The 24,572-nt window shown below is 38.2% G+C and overlaps 1 protein-coding gene across 1 annotated transcript in view; it reads right to left on the reverse strand.

Annotated features, from left to right (window-relative positions):
- Positions 1-24,572, reverse strand: part of LOC139714097 (atrial natriuretic peptide receptor 1-like) — a 283,186-nt gene that overhangs the window by 35,514 nt on the left and 223,100 nt on the right. The window contains exon 5 of the mRNA XM_071625808.1: positions 6,192-6,396. Within this exon, the coding sequence (XP_071481909.1) occupies positions 6,192-6,396 (205 nt within the window). The remainder of the gene's footprint in view (positions 1-6,191; positions 6,397-24,572) is intronic.

Below are 24,572 nucleotides of genomic sequence, written 5' to 3' on the forward strand. Positions count from 1 at the left end.
TGTGCATGAGTGTGTGTGTGTGTGAGTGTGTTTGCCAAGGATTTTTCCTTCGCACTTCAAAACTGTAATACTAAAAGAAAATAAAACATTGACAGACAACCCTTCTAACACAATTAGAAAAAAGAAGAAGGATAAGATGATCACACGAACACATAGATCATGTCTTCATTTGCAAGCTTTGAATATCAGTACGGTATTTTGATACTTTCAAAGTATAGGACTAGTAACGTTCCCTCTACTTCGCTATCTGCACATAACATGTCCAAGCTGCCAAAGCGAGCATCAGAACTTAGAATCGGTGTGATTCGGGAAGCCTCTCTAATGAAACTATCATTGGTGAAAACGCCCCGAGCGGACAGCTGCGTACAGAGTGAAACCCACTCAGCAGCATGAAACCTGCATCGCCCTTAACACAGCCAGCATGAAAGCAAGGGTAGACGAGTCGATATTTGGAAGTCCCAAGGTGATATACAGCTCCTCTTGCGATAAAATGAATGTAGATGTTAAACTAAAAAGCGAAAAGGTACTTCGAACACGCTGTGTTCTGAGATCATTCACCCTCTGTGGTTTATACTCAGTACTCGATGTAAAGCCGCAGCGTTCCATACCTTATTCCTCTCCATTGTTTTTTTTTTCTTTTTTATGCATTCGCCCGAAGGGTGCAGGAGGTTTTCGGATTGTCCGTCCGTCCGTACGTCCGTGCGCTCGTGCGTCCGTACGTCCGCACGTACGTCCGTATGTACGCCCGTCCCCATTTGTTTACGCGATAACTTGAGTAATATTGAGTAGAATTTTACCAAACATGGTCCCAGAATAAAGTATGATAAGGCAATTACTTAATTAGATTTTGGATGAAATCGGCCTGAGGTCATAGGTCAAAAGTCAAAGGTCAAAGGTCAAGTTCAAATCATGAAATTGTACCCGTTTATGCGATCACTCAAGACTGGATCAAGCAAATTTCACCAAACTTTGTCCAAGGATGACGTATGATGGGACAATTACTTGGTTAAAATTTGAGTGAAATCGGCCAAAGGTCAAAGATCACAGGTCAAGATCAACTCCTAAAATTCATCCGTTTACGTGATAACTCAAGACTGGATGAGGCAGATTTCGACAAAGTTGGTCCAAGGATGACGTATGATCAATAATTAAGCAGTTTTTTAGTGAAATCGGGAAGAGGTCAGATAGTGTATGCATTTTCTACCAAATAGATTCTCCAGAAAGAGTTTTAGGTCATGAGGTCAACCGTCAAAACGTCAAAAATCAGGTGAAAATGTTAACGTTTCACTTTTTTCTCCATATCTCGCATATTTTTCAAGGGAACTTGTAACATATGCATGTGCTGACTGGCAGAGATTATCTCTGGAATTTAGGGACGATAAGTCAAATGTCATGGGTCTAAAGCCAATGTCAACTGCTCAGAATTTCACTGTTTCCTTCATACTTATCGTCGCTGGGGCGACAAGACCTCATATCTACAAAATGTCAAATGTTCAGGAGAGCCAAAAAAACATGGCGGCCAAAGCACTATAGCGAATGGGATAGCCTTTTCTTTGACATGCCATGGTGGCTTCGTTTTTGGGGTAAGACAGCTAGGATTTGGACATGACATCACTTATCTGACTGTTTGACCATAAATTAAAAAAAAAATCATTTTCACCAAAATTTCAGATACAAGGTCTTGTCACCCCAGCGACGTTATAATTATATTATGCAATGTTTGCATGATTTTTCTTGGAGCTTAATATATACATGCATTACCTAATTGAGATTCTCTGGAAAATTTCCTGCAAATAGGACAAAGGTCAAAAGGTCAAAGCTCAAGTGAAAGTGCCATACACTTGTATTCCACTCTTTCCACCATATCTGAAAGTGACTCAAGGTATCATGAAACGTAGTACATATTTATGCATGTACTATACCTGACAGTGATTCTCTTGGGAATTTTTGGGTCATAGAGTCAAAGGTCAAGGTTAAAGGCAAGGGCACAGGTCAAGGCCCGGCTAAAATGCAAAAAGTTTGCTATTTGATACTGACATTATACTTTTTCTTCATACCTTGCAAATTATTCAATGCATAAACTTATAAAAGGGTCTAAACTCAAGTAAAAATTTCCAAATCCTGAAATACATGTACCTGCACTCTTATATACAAAAGCAAACCTAGTTCAAGGAAAGTGAACATTCAACACATTTGTGACAAACCTGTCATTTCAATATTTTGCCAGTTATGTGAAACTGTCATCACACATTGTCAAGACATTGTACTATAGAGAACCATATGAGAACTAAATGAGAACCATGCATTATGGTGGAGGCATACCAGTCGCTATAACCACATTTCTAGTGCAACATATTTACTGATCTGTGATTCTGTCTGTCTTCTACACAGATATCCAATGATCTCCATATTACCGCTTAATAGTCTGTCCAATACCAGTCGCAGATGCCAAAATAGTCCAAATTAGTTTTAATTACTATTCTACAGACAGACAATTAATTGTGTGTGTAGTAAAATAAGAGCAAAGAAGTGAACACTGCACTCTCGCTGTGGAATGACTTTATTTTTGATACCATATTCCCTTTTTCTTGTCATGAACCTAATTTACGAAGATGAAACAGCTCTCTCGTCAGTTTGCACAGTAAGTTGAGACTTTCAAGGAAAGCTATGTCAGAATGACAATTTTGACGTCACAGGCATTATGACACCATTATAGCTGTACCAGCGTAGAGTGTCGATTTACATTGTACCTTACCCATCCATCTGTCGTGCCTTCGTAATTAGATTTAAACGGTAAATGTGTCTGGAATAGAACATAGCCTGATGTGTGTGTGTGTGTGTGTGTGTGTGTGTGTGAGTGTGTGTGTGCCCGTCTGTTTGACGCCTTCCTTCGTGCGCGTTTGAGTGTGCGTGTATTTGTGTGTGTCGTCTTCATTCAAGATATATGATTGCATGTTTCATTCTAGTACTAAAGATATGACATAGAGACTGTACAGTACTTTTCCAGTACTGGAAAAATTAAGTTAACTACTGAAAAACAAAAACAAAAACAAAAAACAAAAAACAAAAACAAAAACGAAAACAAAAGAAGAAGAAGGAACAAAAGAAAAATAGAATCCCCACCTATCCCAAACATTTCACCGTCAGTAAACACTTCGATGTGATGTATCTAGATCAAAATAATGCAAAATCGAAACACTGTTTTATTTTGTGATCGTTATCTACTGTGTACATGTGTGCGTGTGTATTGTAAGTGTATTACCTGTTGTCTGTGGGCAAGGGATGTGCGCTTTCGTGTGAGGTTGTGTCTTTGTGTGGTTGTTTTGTTTGTTTTCCTTAATGCTCAACCCCCTTTGAAGGCCCACAGGAAGCATAGGAGTTGGGAAAAAATTACAGTTCTTAATGTTTTGTTTTGCTTATTTTTTGCGTGTTTTGGTTTAAACATGTGTGTGTTTGTTTTAACATGCTTAACATGTTTGAAACAAACAATGAACCAGCCTGGTATGTGAACCCGTCACCTACCACTTACCGCAAGCATATTCATACTTCCGTTTCTTTACTTTTTTTTGACCACTTTTTATTGACATTTGACCTATTCCTCTGCAATTCTTCTCATCCTGTCCCATTTTTTCCATCGGTTGGGTCCGGGATGACATTTTATAGATTCCTGTACAGAGCAAACTTGGTACACTGGTTTCATATGACTTTTTCACTGCTTAAAGGAAACTTCACGACACGATGGCATTGTGCATAAAGATTGTATTAAAAAAAAATAGTAAGATAGTGGTGAGAATTTGAAGCAAATCAAACTTAATAAGAGATTCATCTCAGTAACTTGGCTAAATACAGGGCCGGCGCAGTGTTTTCGAAAGTGTGGGGCCCGCTTCCGGGTTTCATGAGCTAACAAGCAAAAAAAAAAAAAAAAAGGTCCTCAGCTCATCTCTCCCCGTCCACTTCCGGGTTTCTTCAGCTGACAAGAAAAAAAAAAAACAAAAACAAAAAAGGTCCTCAGCTCATTCTCTCCCCTCTCATTTCCGGGTGTTATAAAAACAAGGTATTGAGAGAAAACACATAACCTTACCGCCGCCACACTTCAAGATCTCTATTACGTACTTCCGGGTTGAAAAAAGTGTGGGGGCCCAAAGTGATGACACCTTATGTATTCCTTTGTATGGTGCACAAAAAGTGTGGGGGCCCGAGCCCCCACGGCCCCCACGGCTGCGCCGGCCCTGAAATAAATGTTTTGCATGCCAATATCTTCATATTTTGTTTACGAAACATACATATAGTTACATTATGGTAACAGCTCAGAACAAAGGGCTAGTTTTCATTTAAGTTTATTTATTTTTCATTTATGATATTGAATATAGTCTACATAGATAATGGCCAGTGAATGGTCATAAAAAAGTCACGTGACTAGGGCAGTGAGGATCGAAATTACATGATTATTGCCTGGAGTGACTCACCCCAGATGGTACGATTCCATAAATTTCTGATGAGAGAGCTGAACGTGTATTCAGGTAAACTAGATTTTTACAGCAAATAATATTGTCTTGCAGAGCGCTTCGGGAAAATAGAATCCCGCGTGGATGTCAAGAGTTAAGTCATTACCTGTATAACATTGTCCATTGCGATTATAAGGAGGATGCTCTGGTTGGACTATGTTAGCTCTCTCATCGACATAATTTCGAGTTTAACCATTAGGTTCTCATTTCATATGTTGCTTTTCTTTAGCCCAATTCAGTAAAAATAAATGGCGTACTGACCCAATTTTTTCCCCAAACTTTTTAGCCCTTCATGGGATATTTTATTATCTCCATATCAACAAAATGCAACTCAAAATATTCAACCATAATCTTTTTTTTCTTAACAAATCTCTCGTAAACTTTTACACAAACAAATGCTGGAGCGACTGCCACTTTAAACTGAACTTGTTGAGAGTACAGAATAAATGTATCTCTCAGCTTTATAATATTCAATGATTTTTTCCTTCATAGGGTTAAACCTAGGGACTTTGTTTTTAAACTTTTGAACAAACAGTTGTTGCTTAATCAAAATCACAACACAGTTTAGAGCGTACTGACCCAATTGAATGACAAATATCTCACCGATTTTTCAGAATTTATGATATATATATATATATATACATATATATATATACATATATATATATATATATATATATATATATATATATATATCTATATAATTATATATATATCAAGAGTAAAAACAGTCGTTTAAACACCGCAGGAGTACTATTACTAAGAGTATTTGAGAGTATTTAAGAGTATTTTTACTCTTGATATCTATTTACTAAACACCGACGTAGGACTTTCATATTCATAATAATATTAAACATATATATATATATATATATGATGAAATATAAACATCATTTCTCATTACACACTCAACACCATTGGTACACTTATATACATTATGACTTACGTAATATATATATATATATATATATATATATATATATATTTGTATATAATAGAATATGATAAGGCCTTTGGCTGTAATCTAGACTTACTCCATTGCTATACCAGTACATTCAGAAACGCACACTGCTAGATGATGACCGAACCATTCAATTGAGTTCAATTTGATTTAAGCTTTAATTTCATTTTTTTTAAGAGCACGCATAAAATAATCATTGAAAATGAACATGCATTTGATTACTGCACAAGAGGCACGAATAACAGTTTTCAAATCTATGATTAATAGAAGAAATCCAACACACACACACACACACTTTATATGAAGAAACCTACTCAAAAGACTATGCTTGTAATATATTGGTTGCTCGTGGTGGTCGTGATATATAAATGAAGGACAATGAAGTACATGGGTGTGATCTTGGTGATCAACGAGGTCCTTTATTCATTTTCGGATTCACGTATATCTAGGTAATATATTATGAAAATTTTATTGTTTCGGAATAACGAATCTGTTTTTTTTTTTCATTTTTCGTATTAACAGATTAACAAATTAACAATTACTAATTTTATTTTATATTTCGAATAATTATAACCTTTGGTATAAGGAACCGTTTCTCATGTTTAGATTTGTAATAATATCTGTATATAAAGTTTATTTACAGGGCGGGGTTTTTTCCCCATTTTTTTTGTTGAGATCAGAAAACGACAGGAAAAACGACAGGAGTACGAGTTGAGTGTACATACCGGCTCTTGGAAGGACGGTGAGCGTGTGATGTAAGGCAGCCTGGAAGTTACCGAGACGAATATGAGCGATGATAGAGGTCAATCCCGGAGGGACGAGAGCCACGGCCGTTTCCCATTCCGAGTGATTTAAACTGTCTACTTGTGACTCAGTGTGAGTGAAGATGTCACCATTAGGCGGTACCCAAGGTCCACATACACCATCCAACTGTAGTAAGAAAAATTAAGATATGAAGAAGAGAAAACGTTGAGATGAAGACATTAGATAGAAACACTACCTTCGTAGGACATACACGGATGAGAAATGACGTCATCGTTCGAATAGTATTCCTACACTGCTCCAAGACCTGATGGTAGGTAAGGCAACAAATTGCATTCCTTATCAGTGAAAAGTCCTGTATCATTTTATCTACAAACAAATAATTTCATCCTCGTTTTCAATCTCCTCAATACTTTGCATTTTTACCAATTCCATTGTTTGAATATTTTTACAATTGACTGTGTTCCTATGAAGTAACTAATAATACACACTAAATAAATGCGGAATTGAAAATGAATCATATGAAATATGAAATTTTACAATCATGGATGAGAGGAAAATGAAGAGGAAACTTATCCCAGCTGCACCAGAGGTGCCGCAAAGACATTTCTTTATAAGGAGCCTTTTTATCATTGTTAAAAGATCGGAAAACACGTTTTCTTGAGATATTTGTAATCACGCTGCGCAGCGAACACATTCTGGTACAGTCACTGTTCACTGTCACCCATGTATTCAGTTGAATGTCAATAGGTCTCCGTGCTCTAGTTTGCTTAAATGAACAAGAGAAAGGGAGAGAGAGAAAAAAAAAGAGGGAGAGAGATAGATAACTCCTTATGCTTCTGTATAATCACATTTTTTTTTTTGTAGGCTGCGATCTTGGGTTTTGGTATTGGGAATGATTCTCTTTATGGAAATCACAGAGAACATATTGCAGAAGATCATCCTAAACAAGGGTCCATGAGACAAACACAACATCACTAATCTTAACGACGTCAGTATGCATGATCGTGTTTTTGAATATGTAAACATAATTACAGCATATATTTTAGTTTAATAGTTCAGTTGATATTTTTTCAAAATGAGCTGTCACAAAGCTCAAATCTGTCTTGTTTTAACTAAAATTTGTCATGCTGCCTCAATAGGAATTTGAAAGCAAATCTACTTTGCATAGTTCATATCAGAGTCATTACAATATCATTGTAATTTTCGCTCCGTATTTAAAGGGGAAAGAGTAATTCTAATTTGAGTACCTTTTAGCGCGATTTAGGAAATCAATTGCTTGGACTATCATGTCGTTGATTAAAGGAAAAAAAAAATAACATATCGTTGTCATGATTATCGCTTCAGATAATTCATTATAAACTTGATACACTTTGATTGAAATACACACTCTTATTTCTGCCGAGTCAAAATTTCAACTCTGAATCCGAGTCAAAAATTTTTCACTCAGATCCGTGTAAATTTAACACCAACCGTGTACTTCTGACTCAAATCCGAGTTATCATTTTGGTTATCGGACTTTTTACACCTACGCAGAGTCACATCAGAAATACCCGGCGCGGTGTACATGACATACGCGCTCCACAATTGGACAAAAATGTCATGTGTCCCCCGCGAAAAAAAAGCGTAATTTCTCGACGATCCGCCGCGGCCGCGAGATGTCTTGCAACTTTTTGTCTTCAAAATGGACAATTTTGTGTGCACTTTTCTAGACGAATGCGGAATGGAGGAATACATAGGAGTTTTCATCGGTGAGTACCCACCTCATTCACAACACTCATATGAATAATCGCCTGAAACATGGTCTAAACAGTCAGTTTTATTTAGGGCAAAATGAACTTTCCACACGGACACATTGACTGGTAATGGCGTAGCCGTAGGCGGCCTTACGGTAGCTCGTACCTTTTGTACGTAGCCCTGGGCTATATGCAATACGTTAGAACCAATCTACAATGGATGTGAACCTACCTAGCTACACCTTCCCTATACATGCATAAAATACACATACGATCTTGATTGCTAATTCATTCGTACATTTATAATAAATGTAAAAGTTCAAAACAGGCCCACAATTATTGGTCCCCAAACTGTATATTATAACCTTGGATACAAGTACACGCGTGTGGCTGTAAGAACAATTTTGGTAAAGGTACCTGTAGATACAGTGCCTTTTTAAAAAAGATGTCATAGTGATACTGATAGTGAAAAGTGAAAATATCTAAATAAAGGTTTAAAAAAACAACAAGAGACCCGCGGGTCTAGCGCTCACCTGAGTATCGCAAGTTCACCTTTCACGCAGTCACTAATCTAAATTATTCACAGCTCTACCAAAATTTGACCAGGCATTCTCAAGTAGAAGATGAAAATGTACAATAAGGGCCCAATTTTTTATCCTGACCCCCTAGGGATGCTACCTGCCAAGTTTGACAAAAATCCATCATGAGGTTTTCAGGAAGAAGATGAAAATGTACAATTCAGGCCCCCATTTGGACCCTTCCAACCACCACCCCCCCCCCTACCCAAGAGGGGCACCCCTGGATCTCCTATGAACAAACTTGAAACTACAGTCATTAATGTACTCACTCATAGTATTATCTCAGCTCTATATATAACTTCTGATTCTAGAGAAGATTTATAAAGATTCCTTCATTTGGGGGATTTGGGACCCCTGGGGGCCCCCTGGGTGGGGCATGGTGCCCATTTTAACAAATTGAGATCCTAACCCCCTAGGGATGCTACCTGCCAAGTTTGGTGAAAATAGGTCATGGGGTTCTCAAGAAGAAGATAAAAATGTACAATTTAGGCCCCATTAGGACCCCTCCTCACCCCCTCCCCTGGGTCCCAAGGGGGGCACCCCTAATTCTGCCATGAACAAACTTGAAACTACAGTCATCAATGTACTAACTCATAGTATTAACTTAGCTCTATCACTTCTGGTTCTAGAGAAGAAGATTTTTGCAGATATTCCTTAATTTTGGGGGGTTTGGGCCCCCTGGGGGCCCCCTGGGTGGGGCATGGTGCCCATTTTCACAAATTGATTTCCTAACTCCCTAGGGATGCTACCTGCCAAGTTTGGTGAAAATGGGTCATGGGGTTCTCAAGAAGACGATGAAAATGTACAATTTAGGCCCCATTAGAACCCTTCCCCACCCCCCTCCCCTGGGTCCCAAGGGGGGCACCCCTGATTCTGCCATGAACAAACTTGAAACTACAGTCATCAATGTACTAACTCATAGTATTAACTTAGCTCTATCACTTCTGGTTCTAGAGAAGAAGATTTTTACAGAGTCCTTAATTTTGGGGGGTTTGGGCCCCCCTGGGGGCCCCCTGGGTGGGGCATGGTGCCCATTTTAACAAATTGAGTTCCTAACCCCCTAGGGATGCTACCTGCCAAGTTTGATGAAAATCGGTCTTGGGGTTTTCAAGAAGAAGATGAAAATGTAAAAAGTTTACGCACGACGCACGACGCACGACGGACGACGGACGACGGACGACGGACGACGGACGACGGACGACGGACGACGCACGACGCACGACGCACGACGCACGACGGACGCCGGACGAAGGGCGATCGCAATAGCTCACTTGAGCCTTTGGCTCAGGTGAGCTAACAAAAAAGCATGATATTTAATTTCATACAAACTTTTTTATTCTAGACCCTAAGTCTGAAACTACTACATGTTAAAGATAATAAAAAGTTTTAGTACCTCAAAAGTTTCCTTGAATTTCCTTGTCTTAGTTTGTGTTTCAGGTTAAAGTACCTTTCATATAACTAACACTGTGAGACTTACTCGCCCCAAAGTGCTCTCATGTCTTAGTAATCATGCAATTAACTGCGACCAGCAGCCCCATACGCATAGCGACCAGCAGTACCATACGCATAGCGTAATCGGGCTTCGCATTGTAGCATTCAGGATCATGACAGAATTAGTATCGCAGGATTAATGTCAACTTAAAATCCCAAAAATTCTTCAATTTGAAGACTTACCAATTAAGGTGAAGTATTGAAAACAGGCTTCGGGCAACGTTTGGTTCTGCCTATAGTCCCTTTCTGTTCGAATTGATGACTGAATGTGACTCGGTCGAGAGGACCTTGGGAGAGCTACCATACACTGAATACTACAGCCAGTGCATGCGAACACATCACATGCGCACAGATTTCAAAGCCATCAACGGATAAGATGTTTGTGTGCGCATGCGCTGGCCGTAGTAGTCAGTGTAGTAGCTCTCCCAAGGTCCTCTCGACCGAGTCACATTCAGTCATCAATTCGAAAAGAAAGGGACTATTGGCAGAACCAAACGTTGTTCGAAGCCTGTTTTCAATACTTCAACTTAATTGGTAAGTCTTCAAATCGAAGAAATTTTTGGATTTTAAGTTGCCATTTACCCGCGATACTAATTCTGTCATGATCCTTAATGCTACAATGCGAAGCCCCATTACGCTATGCTTATGGGGCTGCTGGTCGCAGTTAGCTATATGCGTACAATGGGCTGCACGCTGCTGGTCGCAGTCAGTGGTTTCGTACAATATTTATCGACGCCGTACGGCGATGGCTCTGGTACGAAACCATTATTGCATGGTTACTAAGACATGAGAGCACTTTGGGGCGAGTAATTCTCACAGACAACGTACTTTAACGTGAAACACAAACCAAGACAAGGAAATCCAGGGAAACTTTTGAGGTACCAAAACTTTTTATTATCTTTAAAGTAGACTAAATCATGACTTTTCTCCATTCCATTAGCATAGACCTAGATCTGAGATCTAACAAAAAGAAAAACGGTTTAGGAACGGCACCATCATCATGACCATTAAGATTTGAGATCATCTTCACAAATGAACTTAATCTAGTCAAAAGTTTTCATTAGTTCTACCAAACACATCACAAACATACCTGTGATACATATTTTGTTCTGAAAATATTCTGATAACATGTAATAAATAAGTTTCAATCCACCCCCTTCGCCTAGTTTCATCGTATCATACGGGTAGGTTCCGTGCATGTACAGTGGAGGTGTAGCTAGGTAGGTTCACATCTATTGTAGATTGGTCCTAACGTATAGCGTATAGCCTAGGGCTACGTACAAAAGGTACGAGCTACCGTACGGCCGCCTACGGCTACGCCATTACCAGTCAATGTGTCCGTGTCGAAAGTTCATTTTGCCCTAAATAAAACTGACTGTTTAGACCATGTTTCAGGCAATTATTTATATGAGTGTTGTGAATGAGGTGGGTCCTCACAGATGACAACTCCTATGTATTCCTCCATTCCGCATTCCTCTGGAAAAGTGCACACCAAATCCGAGTCATTAATACACCAAAGTGGGTTACTTACAATGCGGGAAACGACACCGTATCAGAGTGAAATTGTGATCTTTTGATTCGGAAATCCGTGTCATTTTGTTGGAATGGATTGCACATAACTGACCCCATTTCCGAGTCAAATTTGACACTTTCCGAGTTAATTTGACGCCACAGAAATGACTCGGAAAGTGACTCGGAATCCGAGTGAAATCATTTGTCTCGGAAGTCCGAGCAGCTTTCACTCGGAAGGAGTCGACTTTCAGCTGGCGCCATTTCCGAGTCACATTTAACACTTTCCGAGTTATTTTTGACACCGCAGCAATAAGAGTGCATGATAATTAAAACCAATCCAAAATCAAAGTTGATATATATTGTAAGCGTTCCTTTTCGAAATTTCTGATTGTTGCTAAAATCACAAGAAGTTCATAGCTCAATGTGTTTATGCGGATAGCGTAGATTTCTTCTTATCTCTCTCTTCATTTTTCTCCCTCTGTTCCCTTCTCTTTGTTTCTGGTAAGGATAGCATGCATTCTTCTTCCCCTCTCTCCCTCTGAGCTCTCTCTATCACTATCACGCTATCATCTGTCGTTTCCCTCTCTCACTATCACTCTATCATCTGCCGTTTCCCTCTCTCACTATCACTCTATCATCTATCATCTGTCGTTTCCCTCTCTCACTATCACTCTATCATCTGTTTCCCTCTCTCACTATCACTCTATCATCTGTCGTTTCCCTCTCTCACTATCACTCTATCATCTGTCGTTTCCCTCTCTCACTATCACTCTATCACCTGTCGTTTCCCTCTCTCACTATCACTCTATCATCTGTCGTTTCCCTCTCTCTATCACTATCACTCTATCACCTGTCGTTTCCCTCTCTCACTATCACTCTATCATCTGTCGTTTCCCTCTCTCACTATCACTCTATCATCTGTTGTTTCCCTCTCTCACTATCACGCTATCATCTGTCGTTTCCCTCTCTCACTATCACGCTATCATCTGTCGTTTCCCTCTCTCACTATCACTCTATCATCTGTCGTTTCCCTTTCTCACTGTCACTCTATCATCTGTCGTCTCCCTCTCTCATTATCACTCTATCATCTGTTGTTTCCCTCTCTCACTATCACTCTATCATCTGTTGTTTCCCTCTCTCACTATCACCCTATCATCTGTCGTTTCCCTCTCTCACTATCACCCTATCATCTGTCGTTTCCCTCTCTCACTATCACCCTATCATCTGTCGTTTCCCTCTCTCACTATCACTCTATCATCTCTCCTTTATCTTTCTGAAAACTGATTGAAATTGCTCTGCTCGTCACTGTTAATGATCGCACATAAAAAAAGAGTAATTGGGTCCCTTTCTTTCTTTTTGTTTTAATAGGAGCCACATGTGGCCAAAACATTTGCTATATCATGAAGGCAGTTGGAAATCTTGAAATGAAAGGAGTGTTTGGTAACTGTTGTCATGGTCACATGATGGGACACTTGACAAAGAAAAAAAAAACATCTTTATCAGAGTTAATTTCACTCACTTATCGAGAGTCTAAAGGGTAGTAGAGAAGGTGAACAGGTGGATAATTCCAATGTCAAAAAAAAAAAAAATGTTTTGAAGGAACTTTGTCTTTGCTGCTTCGATTCTTTGCGCCCCTCTCCTGGTCTCTTCTCTTTTATTCAGATATGGTATCACGCCTTGCGATGATTTATTTTCATTCTTAAATGTAATGATGGGCTTTGCTACAGTCTACTATTAATTATCTATTAATAGAATTACCTTCATCAAGGGAAAAGGATATTTTCTGATACTGAACAAAACCATTAGGAAGTAAATGCCGATGTTACATACCTTGTACAAAGTGACTATAGCGTGTTATTCAAAATCTCTGTGCCAATGACATGATTACATTGTTACTTTTGTTCACCTTCTTGGCATGCGCAATTTCTAGAAGGCTATTGATAAAAGCACCATACAAATCAGAAAATAGATGCCAAGTTGACATCCTTTCACAACTATGAATGCCCAACCAGGGTCAGGATTGCATTTCAAGTTCAATTTCAATGAAATGAATTTGTTATTGCCTTAAGTAATATCGTTATACCGAGCGTGCAATGCCTGCACGGCACTCGTTTGTGTGTCTCGGATTTTGATGGTACGGACTGGCGTTGCTAGGCAGATTAGCCTCGCTCGCCCCGTCATCCATAGCATATCTCCATCCGGCCTCCGTGTTTTGTGTCGCGCGTGCAGGTGGTCCATTGAGTGCGCTCAATAGATGCATCCGTTCGCCAATCAAATGGCGTTTTGAGCCATGGCAGTTAAAGAGCATTCCAGAAAAAAAAGTAAGGTCCAATTGTCGAGAGCTACATGCTGTGACAAGGCAATGTGACTGACATCTCGACAAGTTTTCTGGCGCTGTGACAATACATCCACCTGCAAGTCCGGCTTGCGTCATTGTTCAAAGGGGCCCTCTTTAAGTGTCGCACTTCAGTACGAGCAGTAATTACGTTAATTCCAACCTGTAATCATGACATGACGAAATGAGATGCGTCACCCTGCAATACAGAGCGATTGGAACACCTGGCATCCCGAAATTAAGAGAGCATCACTGATATTGCCATAAAACTAATTTCTACTTGGCATACCTTTATAAAAAACTCCTTTCAGTTCTTAATCAGAATGTATGACTGCAATCCCTTACTTAGAAGAAGTGATTCTTCAACTTGAAAACAAGAATGAAGCAGGAAAGGACCGATATGGAAGGTGTTGTGAGTGGTTAGGTGGAGGTAATGGATAAGTAAAAGTAACAAACACACGCATGAGCGAAACATTGGGCGGAATCTGTTTTTTTTTTAATTCCCTATCTAATATTGTAAATGCAATACAGGACTTTCAAGGGATTTTAAGTCAAGGACTTTTGAAGTTTGTTTGTTTGTTTGTTTGTTTTAAGAGTGCTTCAAGAGCAGAAAATTATGTCTATTTGGTAAGAATATCAATATTATTCCGTATTTGGTTTATATCTGTATGACCTTGCATCACAAAACCAACAAAAAGTCGCTAGACATGGGTTTTTAGTTTTTAGTTTCTAGAATTCATGCAACAGTTTCTGAATCAATTTTATGGGTCAAGGTAAATAGTAAAATTTTAGGTTTTGAGTTTATTGTTGGTGCAGTGTACTTGCCATGTGAGGGATCAATTCACCATTCTAATGAAGTTTTTGACAACCTGGTGCAGGATATTATTGATATTAAAAGTAGATATGATGCACCCTTTTGTTTGCTGGGTGATTTCAATGCCAGGACGGGTTTGCTTGATGATTTTTTAGATGTAGAGGATGTGTTGACAGATCAGACTGGATTAGGCTTTTGTAATGATGTCTCTGATATGCATGTAACTACTGAAGGCCTAGATATTCCAACTACTCGTTATAATACTGATGTCCATGTAAATAACAATGGAAAGTCTGTTATTGATGTGTGCCAAAGTTTAGATCTCAGGATTGTTAATGGAAGAATAGGGGAAGATCAGTCTGTCGGAAAATACACATGCTTCAACAAAAATGGTGGTTGTAGCACTATTGATTATGTTATTGTATCTCGTCAGTTATTTTCCAGCATTACTCATTTCAGTATTGATGTATTTGATAAATGTTTGTCAGATGTTCATTGTCCTGTCAGTGTGACCTTGCAATCGCAAAATTCTAAATCTGCTGTGAATGTCGACACTGTTTTTAACAACTCTCAAAACGCTGCAGTAGACAACGCCGTTTTAGATTCACAGCCTAATGAAAGTCAACGTTATTTATTATTCCAGTGGAACAGTGACAGCGCTGCAATATTCAAACAGAAAATCAAGGACTCGGCTGAGCTAATGTGTAAAAATGTGGAATATTTAGATGGGAATGCAAATCAAGATAGTATTGATTTTTGTTACTCACAACTATGCAATATGTTCGTCAGTGTTGCACAAGATGTTGGCATTTGTAAGTGGAGACAATCTCGACATAATGTAAACACAAATGAGACTGTCAATAAGGATAAAAACAACCATCAGCCTTGGTTTAATGCAGAATGCAGAGCTGCCCGTCAGGAGTATTTGAATGTTAAAAATCGATTAAAGAGAAAGCTTAAATTTCTGGGCAGGTCAGGGGCTACATGTCTGTTGAATCATTGTGAGTCTACAGGAAAGTTTTATAAGAATTTATTAAGACATAAAAGAAGGACATTTCACAGAGATTTGAATGAATCTCTCCGTTCATTACAGACATCCAATCCGAAAGAATATTGGCAATTGCTCAACAGTAATAATGAACGCAAAGTAAAGAAAACAGGAAATGTTTCATTAGGGGATTTTGTTAATCATTTTAGTCGTTTAGGTAATAGCCAAGATGACCAGCCCACAGGCCTGGAAGATAGTACCGGTACTTCAGTAATTGTTGAGGCAGATGGTCCCTTGGATGCCCCAGTCACTTTGGAAGAAGTGGCACTAATGATTAAGAAACTTAAAAATTCAAAAGCTTGTGGAAAAGATTTCATAAGAAATGAATTCCTTAAGAATTGTCCCGTAGAGATGCTTCATGTGTTGGTAAAGTTCTTTAATGTGGTACTGGACAGTGGTATTGTTCCAACTGAATGATGCATAGGGATTATCATTCCTATTTTTAAGAATAAGGGTATCGACACAAATCCTGATAATTATAGAGGAATAACTCTTCTCAGTTGTCTAGGAAAACTTTTTACTTCCATTTTGAATCATCGAATCTCAGAGTTTTTCGAAAATGCTAATATGTTAGGTGAAGAACAGGCTGGCTTTCGTTCTAATTATTCTACAATTGATAATATTTTTGTTTTGAAGACTATAATTGATGTTTATCTGCAAAATAGAAAACGCTTATACTGTGCATTTATTGATTACAAGAAAGCATTTGATCAAATTGATAGATCATCTTTATGGTACAAAATGTTGAAGATGGGACTTAGGGGTAAACTGTTTACTGTCATTAAGAATATCTATGAAAGTGCTAAATCATGTGTGGCGGTTAGGGGGGAGATGTCAGAGTTTTTTACTTGTAACACTGGTGTACGACAGGGTGAAAACCTTTCCCCGCTTTTATTTGCCATTTATCTGAATGATTTTCAAGAATACGTTGGAAATTCATATGATGGACTTAATTATTTGGAAAGTGAGATTTCTTACCACCTGGATTCTGATAATGTCAAAAAAGCTTTAAATCTTTCTTGTTTACTTTATGCAGATGACACAATAATTTTAGCAGAAACTCCGGAGGAGTTGCAAAAAGCTCTTGATGCTGTAGATAGTTATTGTCAGACATGGCGCTTGACTGTAAATGCAAGCAAGACTAAAATTGTTATTTTCTCCCGTGGGAAGGTTAGAAGAATTCCTGAATTCGTTTATGCTGGTGATCCACTTGAGGTTGTAGATGACTTTGTGTATCTTGGAGTTAAATTCAATTATAATGGTAGTTTTAAAAAGGCAATTTCTAAACAAGTCACACAAGCTAGAAAAGCACTTTATAGCATGTTAGTCAAGGCTAAAAAGTTACAGCTCTCTGTGGACACACAGTGCCACCTATTTGATCATCTTGTTTTACCTGTTTTACTCTATGGTTGTGAAGTCTGGGGTTATGAGTGCATAGACCAAATTGAAATTTTCCATAGGAAATTCTTAAGAAAAATTTTGCTTGTGAACAAATGTACTCCTGATTGTATGGTTTATGGTGAAACTGGACGTGGAGTAATTTTGAACCATATTAAATGTCGAATAATTGGATTTTGGTTGAGATTAGTCAAGGGAAAAGAAACCAAACACCCATGTACAATTTTCAAATTTCTGCTGCATTTACAAGGCGACATGCACTCCCCGTCAAAATCACAATGGTTGTTATTTGTCGCAAATATTTTTTATTATGCAGGGCTAGGGAATGTGTGGTTAGCACAAGGGGGTGGATTTAGTGCTGCATGGATTTCACACACCTCAAAAGTTAGACTTTTTGAAATGTTTATTCAAGAGTGGAGAGCAGCAACATGGTCAAATAGAATCTGTACAAATTATAGAATGTTTAAGGATAGCTTGATGTTAGAGAAGTATTTACAGGTCTTGTGTAAGAAAGATTATATTACGTTAAGTAAATTCAGATGTAGATCTAATGGATTACCCGTTAATAAGGGCAGGTTTGATGCAAGCTCGACAGATGAATTGCATTGTACTATCTGTATTTATCCGACGATATAGGGGATGAATTTCATTATATTTTTGTTTGTCCCCCTTTCAACAAAGATAGATTATTGTATTTACCAAGTAGCTTGACGGCCAGTAGACCAAGTGCATTACATATGGCCAAATTATTCAATTCAACTAATGCTTGCCATTTGAAAAAAAAAACTAGCCAAATTTGTCAGAATTATTATGTTTCAGTTCTCTTCAATACCAAAGAAGAAAGACAGTATTTTTGTAGAAAGTAAAGTAGATGTGAATGTTTGTACACGTAGTGGTAGAGTAGTTAAACGTCCTTTACGCCTTGTTTTGTAAACATATTTATTCATATCTGTTATTTTCACATGTACATATACATTATCACTTATATTTTTGTATTCATATATTGTAAATATGTTTGTACTCTCATACCCCGAGAGGGGGTCGATAGAGTCAATAAAATCTTACAAATCTTACAAATCTTAGTTTAGGGCAGATTCTGAAAGAGCAGACTCTAAGATTTAAAATGATGTATAACTCAATTGAAATCTAAATATTGGAAAGAAAGCACACACTCTGGAAAAGTGTGAACTAGAAAAGAGGCTCTGAAGTACAGGGTCTATTCAAGCGCTTAATCTTTACCAAACCGTGCTAGCTGTGCGATGAAAGAAACAAAAAACAGGATGTAAACCACCGGAGCAACAACAATGAAGAGATTATCAAATTAAGCTGAAACTAAACATGCTCTATCAAAACATTCTGTCCATGATTAATGCCAATTTTCAAAGCAGTAGCGTTATCTCTTAAAAAGTTATTAGACTTGGAAGTGAAGAATGTGCAGAGGCTTATCAAGAAATGAAAAGGGGCCTCAAGGACATACCTGATCTCACTACTCTACAAAAAAAAGGGTTGTAGAAAAACTGCATAAAATGCACTTTCCCATTCACTTTATGATCCCAAACTTAAGAGTTATGTAGAGAAAAGGTAGATTTTTCAGAAAATATGAAAAACTCAATATTGACTTGGTTGACCCGTTTCACCTTTTTTGAGTCCTCACGTAAAATCAAGAGGTGCGACTTTTTGTTCGTTTTGTGATGCACGGTCACATAATATATATGTGACCCTGCATCACAAAACGAACAGAAAGTCGCCAGACATGACATCTTAGTTAAGATCATATCCTAAAAGAGCAGACTTTAAGCTTTAAAATGATGTATTACTCAAATCAGATGAAATCTCTTAACCTATCTAAATATTGGAAAGAAAGCACACACTCAGGAAAAGTGTGAACTGAGAAAAGAGGCTCTGAAGTACAGTGTCCATTCAAGCGCTAAATCTTTACCAAGCCGTGCTGGCTGTGCGATGAATGGGACAAAAAATAGGATGTAAGCCACCGGAGTAACAACAATGAAGGGATTGTCAAATTGAACTGAAATTAAGCATGCCTTATAAACACATTCTGTCCATAATCAATGCCAACTTTCAACGCAGTAGCATCATCCTTTCAAAAGTTATTAGAGTTGAAAATGAAGAGTGTGTATAAGATTTTTAAGAAATGAAAAGGGGACTCTAAAGACACACCTAATCACACTATTCTACCAAAAAATGTTCCAGATAAACTGCTAAAAACACACTTTCCTCCCCCATTTATGATCCCAAATTTTAGCATAATGTAGAAGAAGACTTGCTCTTTCAGAAAATATGAAAAAGTCAAGATCAGCTAGGTTGACCCATTTCACCTATTTTCAGTCCTCACACAAAATCAGTGTGTGCGACTTTTTGTTCGTTTTGTGATACACGGTCACACACACACACACACACACACACACACGCACACACACACGCACACACACACGCACATACACACACACACACACACACATATATATATATATATATATATATATATATATATATATATACATTACAAGAAATTAGACTTGAGGCGGACGTTGCTCTCGATTCTAATTTCTCAAGTCTAGACCATTTTAGTGTGATCACATGAGCCTCAGTCGTAGTGCGTAAGCTTATGATATTATATCACAGAACACAAGAGAAATATCTCTTTTGAAACTGTCGAACAAAAAAAAATTAAAGGGAAAGTCGGCTCATAATGTTAGACGTCGGGAAGTCGTGATAAAAAAAAGGTTTTAATTGGTCCCATTGTTACTTTCAGCTTATTTTCATAATGTGTTTTATTTAGCGTTAATGACAAAACAAATTTCACAACAAGATAAAAAATGCCAAATCTCTTGTTTATGGCTTCACTTGTTCTTCAAAACCAACAGCTCAATTTTTTGAATATAATTTCAAAGTCAAGGAAAATTATTTCCTCAGAAAAAAAAAAATCGTGATTTTCCTTTTTTTCCTTTTTTTTGTTGGGGGGGGGGGGGGGGGGGAAGGGGGTTCAAAATGAATATGGATAAAAAAAAGTCTTCCTTTCGGCCACGTATGTGCCCAATGAGATCAAATTCGAGTGATTTATCTCAACAATCATGCGAATTGTCATGGATTCAATTATACGCTTATTATTTCTTGTTAAATGTGATATTTTTCTTTAACTGAAACTGTTCTTCCCTCAGATTTGATTCTAAGTTTTCCTTGAGTCATCCATTATAAGAATGATTCACAAAATCATCACATCTGAAATCTCAAAAGTTGCTCTACCATCCCACATCAGCACAAGGAGAAAACGGAAGCCAAACTGTTCCCTTTATCGTCATTTTATAGGCAGTAAAGCATCTCTGGAAACACTACACCTACCTTCGAGCAAGACTGATGGCTTAAATTTCACCATTTGACTTTTAATCTAGTTAATAAGCGTTGGTATTTACGAAGACTCGTATGCGTTCTTGTCAGCTGATGTGACATCAGGTAAGGAGTAAGGGGGGGGGGGGATCTGTTTCACGATTTCATTTTCACTGGTTCACAAGGATACGAAATACATCCACGTCATTGATTGTGTTATGAGCAAATATGAATGGTTGACTGCGATGAGATCTATGCTTCTATTCTCCCCTTTTCTCTCTGTCTTTCTATATTTTCTTCTCTTTTTGCCACCCAGTCTCTGTCTCTGTATTACGATTTTCCTTTTTCTTCTGCCTACTACCTCCCCGTCTTACATATATTATCTCTCCCTTTCTCTCTCTCTCTCTCTCTCTTTTAGTCATCTGCATAGTGAAATAATCATCATAGGTCCCAAAGCAAATCACTAGAAAGAACGTTGAACCAAGTCCTGGAGGCGATCGGGAATTCGACACTGGAGAGTGTGAGAGCATATCATGATAAGAAGTTATGCACTTTTTTCAAGCGTTAGAATCTTGGCGAGGACTGCGTTGGTCGTACAGGTTTTTATCTTAGATTTCCGTTGTGCTTGCTGGACGAAAAAAAAAGACTAGACTTTGAGGTGCAGTATTGGCAGAATAAGGCCACACCAATCTACTGATAATAGAAAGTGAGACATCAGGTTCAGAGCAGAATATTTGAGTGCACTCGGTGGAAAAATGTTGTTTCCTTTTGTTCGTGCATATATATCTTGTACAGTATACGTTGCACTTCGCATTTCTTATGCTGATTAATTTCCCTTTCATTTTTTTATATTTTTCCTTACATTTAGACTTAACCTTAATATGTGCAGATAAAATTCTTAACTATTCTTTCCTTTGCACCAGTTAGAAAAAGAAAAAAAAAAGAAAGGTAAACTAAAACATACGCCTTTCTATTAAACGAATCAGACAAACTCTATTTTGGTTGACGCATGAAATTGAGAGAAAGAGATTTAAAACAACCCTAATACAAGTCCAATTAATATTCATATCTATAAATACAATTCATAATACGACAAAATGAAATCAGATAATCCCACATTACCCGGGTCTTACTATTTAATTATAAAGCTTTGTAAACTTGAAACTTGAATTCATGATTATTTGTCGAATGTTAGTCTCGATATCTTTTGAATAATTATATCGACTGATCAGGGACTTTCAGACACTTGCAATGGAGTGTGTTTTTCATCTCCTTTGAAATTTTAACATCTATGTCCTCGATTTTGGAATAGATTTACATCTAATCTTAAATTGTAACACAAGAACTAAGGAAGAAGGCAACAGGCAGAGTGACGAGAAAGAGAGAGCATTCGAAGTCCTTTAAGTTCTCGGACTCGGAGGCATGAGATCTCCCAGATGACACTGCAGAGCGCACACTGTCCCATTACGTTTTGTAGAGTAACATCAAAGAAGCCGAAGTGCTCTTTACAAAGTTCTATGGCAATATTCCATTAATGACGCACTCTATGTGATATACTAATTTGCACAACATCTGTTCCATGTCAACCCCACGGCACATCATATAAGTAAACAAGACCAAAAACGACGACATCTAATCTTTCATGCATTATGAGATCCCGGAGCGATTTGATGGTCTATTGTCACAACAGTTTAAGTCAACACTAAGATATCAGAAGGAGTATAAACAACAACAAGCAAACAAAATTCAGCATCCCTTTTTTGAAACGTTGCAGATATTACAAAACATTACGACATACGTAAGAAACAAATAAGCGCACATTCCAACACTTTACATCTTACACTCTGTTTCATACCCACCAGCCATGGGGGATGGTAGCCCTTGTTTTAGTATTTCACAAAGGAAATACATACTAGTAGATGAAATGCGACCATTTCAAATCGCTCCCAAACTGTTGGACTGCCCGTAATTTGAATATTCTTGAGAAGGAGGAAGATTGCACTGAATAATTTGTCATCCGAATATCACCATCGCTGATTGATTGTCAGAGTGCCAGCCAGACTAATTCTGATTAATTGTAGCGCTAGGAATCGAACAAGCAAAACAAAACTTAAGATTGAAACACATACACACATACACAAAAAAAGTACGAATTTGCTCTCTTTCCTCCACGAAACGACTGAAAAAAAGTCTATGTGTATCATGCCACAGTGATCGATACACACCATTCAATCACGAGGGCAAACATTCTTTAGAACCTCACGAGTAAAGAGGACATAGAGAACGTGGGATAACTGACGAGCCTACGTGTGTTTACCATTAGCCAGAATAAACACCATGGGGACAGAGCCGAGACCAGATCGCAGCTACTCTACGGCCTAAATTTGTAAACGGTAACTAATTGATGAAGAAAACAGTCGTCTAACGTGCCCTATTTGACACCCTTTTCTGTTAGTCCGACATCTTAATTGAATACCAGGGGCAGAATCAGGTTGCCTCTCCGGCGTGGCGTGACCCTTTTAGAGAGATGGCACAAACAGTCGGAGACATCTTTTACTTGGATGAGTTTTTACCGCATATCATTCATCATTCTCCGGACTCTTTCATTTCTCTCTGCTTAGCACCGCTCTGATTTATACCAGTCGCAAGCACATGGTTTTGCCCAAAATTCTTGATAAACAATATGTTAGGAAAAGATTTCACGGAACGTTTCAGTCCATGCTTATTCAAATGATGTGCTTAGAAGCGTCAAAATGACATGCGCCTGTTAATCTCCAAGATGACTACATTATACACTCTGCCATCTGTCAACCTCGCACTGCAAAACCCGAAATAATTGGGTCATCCAACGAACCAGACGCCCACGATTTACACATTGAAGAAAGGTTCATAAGTCATACACCCACGAATTAGACACCAAGTTAACCCCCGCTGTGCTCGTGAGTTAAATGTGTACAGATTTCACACACAACCCTACGGGCAAGAAATTAATGTGGCGTGTAAAGGGTTATAAACAAGCCCACGAGCTAAGTGAAACAAGCCCACCAGCTAGACAAGTATAGGTAAAGAGAGCCTAGTGTCTACTTCGTTGACGTAATAGCTCGTGGGCCTATTTACCTGATGTTAGAGGTAGACGTCGGCCTCGGTCATGTACAGTGCCTAGCTAGTGGACTCTATATAACTCGTGTGCTGTATTACTCATAGGGTGTTCGGCTCGATAACTGTTACGGGCACTTGAAGTATCTTATATTCTTTCGACCATTATTTCTTGGAAATAGATGAGCCTTGGTCAAGACAATTTGTTCACTATATCGCAAATCGTAGAAAAGCGGCGGATAATCAAAAAAAAAAAAGGAAAAAGGTCTGAATAAGAAGAAAATGCAGTCAAGATCGAGGATCATTGAGTGAGAGAAGATTATCTTACTTTTTTTTTTCTAACCATACCCACATTCCAAAGAATTGACTTGGTCGTGTAACTTTGAGGTTTTCTACCCTGCTAGTTTTACTCTTCATTTACTTCTACAGAAAGTTTAACATAATTATACTTTGTGTCTTGGTACGTATTGATGTTATCAGCTCTCTTTCGAAGAAGATGACTGTAGACCAAGCGAGAGGAGTTGTTAAAGTAAGCAGTGACAATTAGGACGTGAAGACCAAACCACAGAACCAAAGCTTCATCCTCAGGTTCTTTTAACGACATACGGGAGACCAAACATGCCAAGTAGTACGTGCCACTTCTTCAAAATGGAATAAGCCTTTAACTATAATATCGTGCTATCTTCGTGCAATTCTATGCCTAAGTTCTTCGCAGGGGTAACTGTATAATCTATTCGCTTACTAATATCGAAGGCATAATTTTGCATCCCAAATTGAAGATTGGAGACAGCCATCCTATGTCACGTCATGATACATTAGTGCAGTGGTTCCTTAGCTTCTTCTCCTTACACTTGGGAATGGAATGGAATCCAATACACAATCGCATGCCAGAAAACCCAGGTTATTCACAATATGCCAAATGTCATTCTCAACCATTTTTGAAAAGATTTCACACAAAAGAAGGAGAAAAAAATGAAGAATTTCCCACACC

Source organism: Diadema antillarum, unplaced genomic scaffold (assembly GCF_040938485.1).
Source record: "Diadema antillarum isolate AM-2024a unplaced genomic scaffold, OU_Dant_1.0 seq00002158_RagTag, whole genome shotgun sequence".
Taxonomy (NCBI): domain Eukaryota; kingdom Metazoa; phylum Echinodermata; class Echinoidea; order Diadematoida; family Diadematidae; genus Diadema; species Diadema antillarum.